The 10,000-nt window shown below is 41.1% G+C and overlaps 1 protein-coding gene across 1 annotated transcript in view; it reads right to left on the reverse strand.

Moving 5' to 3' along the window:
* The window catches only part of LOC308093616 (receptor-type tyrosine-protein phosphatase N2-like), a gene marked incomplete at both ends in the record, with an annotated part of 233,685 nt that overhangs the window by 92,452 nt on the left and 131,233 nt on the right, over nucleotides 1-10,000 (reverse strand). Inside the window, 1 exon segment of the mRNA XM_080439948.1 lies at nucleotides 1,775-1,839. Coding sequence (XP_080296074.1) covers nucleotides 1,775-1,839 — 65 coding nt within the window.

Consider the following 10,000-nt stretch of genomic DNA (forward strand, 5'->3'; position numbering starts at 1 on the left):
TGGGTGAAAAAATGGGTTACAAAATCGTGGATAAAAATGTATTAAAAAAAGAATCACTGACCAGGGCGCCATCATCAGGTGAAGCCGAATATTATGCACCATCCTTGATCGAAAATGTATACTCTACTCCTAGTATCACAAGTAGCAGATCCACAAGCTGGAAACGCAACGCGAAGAGACGCATTTTGAGCTTGTAGATCTAATACTTTTGCTGTTTTTGAATTTGAATCCTGAAAAGTAACAGATTTGGACATAATGAGGTTTCCTCCCGACAGAGACGAGATGCATATCGTTGCTGTCGGGTGGAAACCTCATATGTCCAAAAACTGTTACCTTTCACCATTCAAATTCAAAAATAGCAAAAAATTGCCGATTTACAAGCTCAAAACCCATCGTGTTCGATTATGGAAAAAATAAAAAGTTAAAATATGTAGATACGAGGTTTCTTACCTGACAGCATCAATATACAAAAACAGGAATACGTGTCAAAAATAACATATTGTCAATATTCTAGATACACCCCAACATTTCACACACACACACACACACACACACACACACACACACACACACACACACACACACACACACACACACACACACACACACACACACACACACACACACACACACACACACACACACACACACACACACACACACAATAAAGGGTGATCAATTGATCATAATTGTCCTCCTGCTTGCAGCCACTATTGATCTGCCACGATAGACCCCCCCCTCTCTCTCCTTGCATTCATCCTTCCCATATTTTCACCCCAGACGCTGTTTGTCACCATCCTCCTCCTCTCCCTCTCCTCTCTCTCTCTCTCTCTCTCTCTCTCTCTCTCGTCTCTCTCTCTCTCTCTCTCTCTCTCTCGATACATGTGTTTGACTGCTGTCTCTCGCCCCTCGATCGATAGCTGAGACACTCAACAGTCTATTTACCTCCCAGACTGGGGGATAGAGAGAGAGAGAGAGAGAGAGAGAGAGAGAGAGAGGAGAGAGAGAGAGAGAGCAGATGAGAGAGAGGAGAGAGAGAGAGAGAGAGAGAGAGAGAGAGAGAGAGATGAGAGAGAGAGAGAGAGAGAGAGAGAGAGAGAGAGAGAGAGAGAGAGAGAGACAGAGACAGAGAGAGAGAGAGAGAGAGAGAGAGAGAGATGATTTGTGTTGCTCTGGAAGCAATTAGAATTACAATTTGAGAAAGAAGAGACAGAAATGAAAATAATGCTTCATTTGTCTTCTATTTGGGACACACTCTTATAAAATCAGGATTAGTCTAAATAATCACACATGCACATAAGCTACATGTGTGATGTGTGTATTTCATTACTTATATATCGTCGCACACAAAAGTAGCAAAAAACAGCTGATCTACAAGCTCGCATCACAATTCATTGTGAGCTTGTAGATTGGCTATTTTTGTAAATGTAAATACGAATTTAAGTGGTTAAGTGTGTCTATGTGTCTTATAAATATTGAACCAATGAAAAGTGTTAACACGAGCTGGTGACTAAATAATAACTGCATTGGATCCATTGGGACACATGTGGTTCTTTTTCCCATTCGCTGAAAAGTTACAGTTTTGGACATACGAGGTCAACGGTTTGCATCCTGGCACCCCGGGTCTATGTGCCGAAGTGTCCCTGAGCAAGACACTTTAAACCGTTGACTGAGGGGGTGGCAATTGCCATGAGACCCCAAATGACGCCCCTGCCTGATTGGCTGGTTCAGTGAGGTAGCACGTGATTGGCTGTGTGTTGGTGGTGGTACTCACGTCAGTGACTCCCGCCTCCAGGATGCTGAGTTTGGCTTCTTTCTCCAGTGCTGCCTTCTGATGCACTGTAACCATGAGACAAAAACAACAACACAAAAACAACATCAAAGTAATACTAGGTAACGTTTTCAACAAAACTAAAGTTAAATAAAATTGTATATCTTTTGCGAGTGGCAAAAGTTTCACAACACCCACGTCCGTGAATTTCACCCCCGGAAGCTTTTATTTATATATTTTCTATTGAACGTGTACGGGGGGGACTTTCCCGGGAAAATGACGTTCCTGGCCAACGTCATGACGTCGTGGCCGACGTCCTCAGGAACTACCGCAACGGTTTCCTGTTTGGCCAGGAACTACCGCGCTATTAACAAAAAGGAACCTCACGCTGATTTTAAGATAATGTAGGATTGGAAGATCGAAAAAGAACAGAAAAAGAAAGCACAGCTCATGGTAACTAATGCTCCACTGGCTAAGAGAAACGATCCGTAGATAGTATAAAACAATTAAAAGATCGCTTTTTGAAACGCTTCCGGCTTCCGGTGAAACGAATGGAATTCTGGGTAATCGAGGACTAGGGAAATTGTATGCAGTGACGGTAGTGACCAGCAGAGGTTGCTAAAAATCGTTATTTGTGATTCTGCATTGTACAACTTTAACCACTTAAACCCCATATGGTTGACCGGAGTCCCTCAGGGCTCTATGCTAGTGTATTTTCAGTTTTTTTGTTATTGTGGGGAAAGCTTTCGCTGATAAGCTACTTTGTTGACAAGCTCACTACGTGCAGTGGTGGAAAAGTACTCAATTTGTTTACATAAGTAAAGGTATCAATACTGCAATATAGAAATACTCTGTTACAAGTAAAAGTCCGGAATTCAAAATGTACTTGAGAAAAAAAACACAAGTATTGGCATAAAAATGTACTTAAAGTACAAAAACTAAAAGTACTCATTATGAAGAATGTCCCGTTTCAAGTTTTCAAATGTATAAATATCTTTTGAAAATAGCAGATCTACAAGCTCGGCTATTTTCAAATGGCCTAAATGTATATAGGGCTGAAGTGGATAACGTATATATTTTGTAATAATAATCAAAATCTTCAAAGTAACTACTAACTAAAGTTTTCAAATAATTGTAGTGAAGTAAAAGTACAGCATGTAGTGGAGTAGAAGCACAGTATTGTAAATTGGGAATACTCAAGTAAAGTACAAATACCTCAAAATTGTATTTAAGTACAGAACTTACATATACTTAGTTACTTTCCACCACTGACTATGTGTCGCAGTGCGATGCGTAATTTTGAGCTTATATATCTGCCCACTGCTCTATTCTACAAGTGCATTCATTCATTTCTGTATTCATACAGGTGAAATAAGGGATGTTTCTACACAGATATGGAGAGAGCGGAACAGCTGTAGAGACAGATGGACGTGGGCATTAAAACAATGTTTTTGTACTGTACAGTGTTCTGTTGTTCTGCTGTGGTGGAAGAAGTAAAATATGAATAACACAATATAGAATCACTCTGTTAGAAGTACTGTACACCACACTATATAGAAAGCCTTCCCATTTCTCTATGTGTGAGTTTGTGTAGTGGTGATGGTACTGTGTGTGTGTGTGTGTGTGTGTGTGTGTGTGTGTGTGTGTGTGTGTGTGTGTGTGTGTGTGTGTGTGTGTGTGTGTGTGTGTGTGTGTGTGTGTGTGTGTGTGTGTGTCTGAGAGAGAGACAGACAGATGACAGACAGAGAGACAGAAAGACACGCACGCACACACGCACACACACGCACGCACGCACGCACGCACTCATGCGCTCACACACATACACTCGCGCGCATATGAAATCATAATACAAGGTGATGAAATCAGCACAAAAGTTATGACCACATGAATCCTAATTATTCGGGGGGCGGACAAGCATAATCTATTATGTTCTTATTTCATCACATATGATATACATTCACATTTCATTGCATGTATTCCGATTGCATCACTTTGTATTCTGATTTCGAGTGGTTCATAAAATGTCCTTCTGCATTCTGTTTTTTCTTTAACTTTTTTTTCTTTTTCTTTAACAAATGGAACCCAGCATATACTTCCCTTTCTCTGCACACAGTCTACTTCCCAGAATGCTCCATCACCTCTATACACCGCCTATCGCCTCTCAAATACATTTGGAGCAACGGACACAAAAGAACGACAAGAGAAAAAGGATGGAGGAGAGAGCGAAGGAGGGAGGGAGGGAGGGAGTGTGCGTGTGTGCGCGCGCGTGTGTGTGTGCGTATGTGTGTACGTGTGTGTGTGTGTGTGTGTGTGTGTGTGTGTGTGTGCGTGGCGTGTGCGTGTGCGTGTGCGTGTGCGTGTGCGTGTGGTGTGTGAGTGTGTGTGTGTGTGTGTGTGTGTGTGTGTGTGTGTGTGTGTTGTGGGGGGGGGGGCTTTATTTTTTCCCTCCAAAACACACACACGGAGGCGCGCTTCATTTGTCACCCCGGCCCGTCCTGGAGTTTTTGCTTTATGTTAACTCAATGTATCACGGACGCCTGGAGGGAGGGAGGGGGCTCTGAAATTCATTCATTTTTCAACAATGACAAAAGGGGACAGGCTGTGTGTGTGCATGTGTGTGTGTGTGTGTGTGTGTGTGTGTGTGTGTGTGTGTGTGTGTGTGTGTGTGTGTGTGTGTGTGTGTGTGTGTGCGTGTGTGTATGCTTGTGTGCTTGTGTGCGTGTGCGTGCGCACACAGTGTGTGTGTGTCTGCGTGCGTAGGTGCACACACTGTAGATCAGATGGATTGGGTCCTTTTTTTATACAGTATGCACTCACAAATGCACAACACGCTCGTGCTCTTGCCTGCGCATGCACGGACATGAATCGTATACACACACTCACATTCATTCATTTTTCAAGAATACATTGACGGTGGGCCCTAATTTTTTTTTGCGCAGCACCGAGTACAGCGCTATGAGCTTGTAGATCTGCTATTTTTTTTAAATCCCTGGCACAAAATATATTTTTTTCATACAGTATACACACACACATATGCAGATGTGTATTACTACACTTGAGAGGACATAAACGTCGCTCTCCGGCGGCGATTTCATGAATGGCATTTTTGGCCATTTTTAACCCTAACCCTAAAGCTCACCACACGACACATGGTGAGCTTGTAGATCTGCTATTTTCAAACATGTTAGTACTTACTCAGGTATTTGAGTATTTTTATATTGTGGCAATGCTACTTTTACTTGAGTAAAATATCTGAGTACTTCTTCCGCCACTGAATACAAGCACGCACACGCACACACGCACACACACACACACACACACACACACACACACACACACACACACACACACACACACACACACACACACACACACACACGCACACACACACACAGGGTGTATTTCAGTGGTATAATGAGGAGGAGACGGCAGACGTCCAACAGATGGGGTCGCGACCCCACGGCCGCAGCGAGCCGTAATCACATGACCCTGCATGGACCCACACATAAACACTCACACATACACACTGCTGGCATGATACCATGCTGGCCCAATGGACACCTCGTATGTCCTAAACTGATACTTTACAGGAAAATGGACTAAGAAAAAAGAACCATGTGTTCCAATGGATCCAATGTAGTTCTTATTTAGTCACAAGCTCGTGTCAATACTTTTCGTTGATTACATTGTTATAAAACCCACACACACCATGAATTATGAATACAAAAACAAACATAAAAGGTTGAAATAAGAAGATACAAGGTTTCCTCTTGACGGTGACGATATGACGCTGGGGCAGACAACATACCAGTTTTGATTTTGACATAAATTGTTGCTCTAGTGCAGGGGTGCCCACACTTTTTTAACTTGAGTTCTACTATTGAAATTGCCAGCTCAAGGTGATCTACCACTCGCGCGTGCATGAGTGGTAGGCATGGTGGTAGTCATGGTGGGCGAAATTTGTGCGGTTTTGGGTGGATTATATTTTTTTTTTTCTGGTTTTTGGTTGTTTTTTGTTAGTTTCTTTTCCGTTTTTTGGTTACTTTATTTCGGTTTTAGGGTTAGGGTCAGGATTAGGTTATTTAATTATTATTTTTGCCTGATTTTACCGATTTATTATAAAAAAAAATGTAATTCATTCATTTTATTTACCAACCAACAAATAATTAATTATCCCATTAATGAAAATACTTAAAACATTTACCTATGGGGGCTAAATAACAACATTAAAGGCGGTTACACACCGGCGAATATGCGAATATAGGCCTACGCAAAATTCGGACTCGTTCCGAATAATTAAAAGACGCTTTTTTCGCTCCGCGAAACTGGTGTGGAAGCTTGCATTGACTTTATAAGGTTTTAAAAAAAGACGTATTATTCGTATGAAAGAAATCACCCTGGTGTGTAAGGACCTTAAGGCATTAGGACTGTTTCAATATTTTTCCTGGCGCCCCCCCCCCCATTTAGTGCCGCGCCACCGTTTTCTGCCACAGCACCACCTAGAGCCTGGAAAAAAAAAAAAAAAAAAAAAAAAAAATTTTTTTTTTTTTTTTTTTTTTTTTTCCAGGGGCATTGCAGGTGGTCTACCTGCGCAGCCTCTGCGGTCTACTGGTCGATCGCGATCGACGTAATGGGCACCCCTGCTCTAGTGTTAGTCATAGTCTTTTGAATACAATTTAATATAGTTGTAGTCATATTTTAGTCATCTGAAATGTTTTATTTTTTGTCTAGTTTTAGTCGACTAAATCTACAGTTGATTAGGTCGACTAAAATGTATTTCGGCGGTGCCTTGATGGCGTCTTAATGCCTGATTTTACACTTGGTTGCATTCTGAAAAGCTCACAACACGTCGCGCTGCGACGCGTTGTGAGCTTGTAGATCTGCTATTTTCAGAGCTTAACATCCGAGCTCAACCAAACAAAAAAAAACATGTATTTTATTGTAGTTCTACTGGATCTCTTCTCCTCTAGTCCCTCCATAACATTTTAGTCTAGTTTTCATTTGTTGACGAAATTGTAAATATATTTAGTCTAGTTGTAGTCATCGTAGCTATGAATTGGTTCAGAACCCTATAAAAGTTGTTTCGGAACTGGAACCAAAAAATACTTTCTTGCACTGAACTGGGAACCAAAGTGGGCGTGTCACTATTCTACAGCTTGAAAGATGCCAGATGGATTTAAACAATGACAAAACAAGCAAGCGAAAAATCATCATTAAAAAAAGAAAAGGGAAAGTGTATCTGCCATTGTCGATCGACTTTCCCCCGTGAACAGTGAACGGACAGTTCGACCGTTCATATTCAACACATTGCTAGCCTGGGCTGGAATCAAACCTGGGTCAATTGGGGACTCCTGATCCACAGCAGGCTCTCTAACCATTCAGCTATGGTGGAAACTCAAGCCAGTTTGCGTCCAGTTCCGTGCAGTGTTGATTTCGTCGACTAAAACTATGACGAAAAATGTTTGTCGACTACCTTTTTTCACTGACGAAAACTAAATAAAACTAAATAAATTATGACTAAGTGGAAAAGAGACCCAGAAGAACTAAAAGACAATTCATTTTATGTTTGGTTGCGTGTGGGTGTTGCGCTCTGACAATAGCAGATCTACAAGCTCACAACGCAGCTCACAATAGCTTGGACGCTGGATTATACTGCAATATATTGAGACTGTACTTACATTTTGTGACAATAGGAATAATACAAAACAAATTAACAGAATAAACCTATGGTGGTAGTTTATTTTAATACTTGGCCGGGAGGACGGTTCCTACCGGTGGGGGCTCCTCACTTACAGGTGGAATCAGTAGGACACAAGAGTGTGTGGGGAGGAAATAATTGGCATAACGACTACATTGGGGAGAAAAATGGGTAAAAAGCAACAAACAAACAAAAAACGGCTTGTTGTGCCACAGCTGTGACATTCTTTGAATAAACACAGTGAAATAAATGGGGCTCAGACTAGCGAGTATAGTGTGAAAGTAATACATTATGGCTGCGCTAACGACATATCATTATTGAAGTACCACTACAGGTCAGCGGCTTGTTAGTTGTTGACGTGGGGCTCACTAATTGATGTGGGACTGTGTGTGTGTGCGTGTCTGTGTGTGTGTGTGTGTGTGTGTGTGTGTGTGTGTGTGTGTGTGTGTGTGTGTGTGTGTGTGTGTGTGTGTGTGTGTGTGTGTGTGTGTGCGTGTGTGCGTGTGTGTGTGTGCGTGTGTGCGTGCGTGTGTTCGTGTGTGTGTTCATTTCCGGAGGTCTCCTCTCGTTAGCTTGATAAATTGTTTTATATAACGCTGCTGTCGGATGGAAACCCTGTATGTCCAAAACTGTTACTTTTCAGGAAATTGAGAAAAATAACCTGTGTTCCATCAAAAACACATATTGTGGTGGTTGAAAGAAGACTTTAAACTAGCGACTGGAAGCATATAGTATTTATGACAATGTTTATTAAGGTAATAACATCAAGTCTAAAGTTCGTCAAAAACAACACCTGCTTGAATGGAGAGAAATTATTTCTGACACCAACAGAGGTAAAACAGCGAAACTACAGGCCATTCATATGAACTGTCACTTACTATATAGACTCAACTTACAACTCAGAAGCTGGTCCCTTGGTTCCAATGGATCCAATGTAGTTATAAATTACAAGCTCTTATTAATACTTTTTAATTGTTTCAATGTTTACGAAACACTGACACACTTGACCACTTTCACTTTCACTTTCACTTTCAAAATGTGTTAAAGTATAGCTACTTTTGCGCCACACTCTTGTAAAATGAAGTAAGACATTGGTTTGAGTTGAACGATGGAGATACAAGTATTCTGCCCGACAGCATCAAACGAAGCTAATAGCGATGTTTAAAACCCGCCTTTTAAATGGAACCACTTCCAACGCAGCTGAAATCAATCCCGATGTCATCAATTAATATGCTACAAAACAAACACATTACGATGGTTGTGTAATATTAGCCAAACCGAGAGACATTTCAGCAAAACAAACCAAAGTGCTCCTAATGGATTGATATCTGACAGCCTTTCAGATTAGAGAGAGATGTAATTTATTTTTATCGGACCTAATTTAATGAAACATCGGACATAACTTCACACTCAATAACATCAACAAACGAACCCACTTCATTCTGTTTATGTTGTGTGGATTATGTGGATATCACATTAATTGGGGGGAGGGGGGTCCCCCAAATGATTTGCTTAATGTGAAACAACGAATAAACCAACATGCAGTGTATAGAGGACTGCAAATATCTAAAGTGACATTTCAAGGACTTTTTAGACCTCTTTAATACCTCTGCAATTAAATAATAATAATAATAATAATAATAATAATAATAATAATAATAATAATAACAATAAGAACATTACTGCACCAAAAGTGATCATAAAAAACACTATAAAAAATTGTCAAACATTGGCCAAATTTTCAACATTTTGTAAAATAGCTTATCTACATGCGTTGAGAGCATGTAGAACGGCTGTTTTCACATTCTTTATCTGTGGAACCGAGGCAAATCCTACGAATTCCAAGTGCTTGTCAGGGTGATGGGGTCCGCAGTTCAAATATCATGATTATTTTGGGGGGGTCGCGGCCTGAAAAGTTTGAGAACCACTGGGCTAGAGAAGGCTAAGCCTTCCCTAAAGTTACTGCAGAATCATTGTGCCCACAGATAGAGGTATATGCCTGGACGGTGGTATTATTCTTTGTAATTGTTGTGTCATTGTTGACCTGCTGACCTGGTGGAAAACAGGTGACAAAATGTGGACGATATGGAATTCAGGACCATGGACAGCGCTGATTGTTCAAATGGTAAATGGTACATTTATACAGCGCCTTTATCCAAAATACTTTATTCGTATTACATTCACCCCCTTCACACTATGGCGGCCCACCCGTCTGACCACTTAACACGGCAGATGGGTGGGCCACGTGCATTTACAAAACATGTTTATTTTTTAATAAATCAATCAATCGCTTGCGTTCGGGCTTGGAACTATAAAAGTATACTTCTAAGTTCTTATTTATCGGTGTCACAATGAAAACACAATAGAACCGAGCCTCTGAGACCCCCCAGGGGTCCATGGGGGGTCCATTTGTATGTTCGCTATTCAAATAGCAGATCTACAAGCTCACAGCCCGTCGTGCCGCGCTGCGAGCTTGTACATCTGCTGTTTTTTTTTTAATCCTTTTTTTTGTGGAAAATGTACATAAATCT

Source organism: Gymnoscopelus braueri, assembly GCF_963280865.1.
Source record: "Gymnoscopelus braueri genome assembly, chromosome: 10".
NCBI lineage: Eukaryota > Metazoa > Chordata > Actinopteri > Myctophiformes > Myctophidae > Gymnoscopelus > Gymnoscopelus braueri.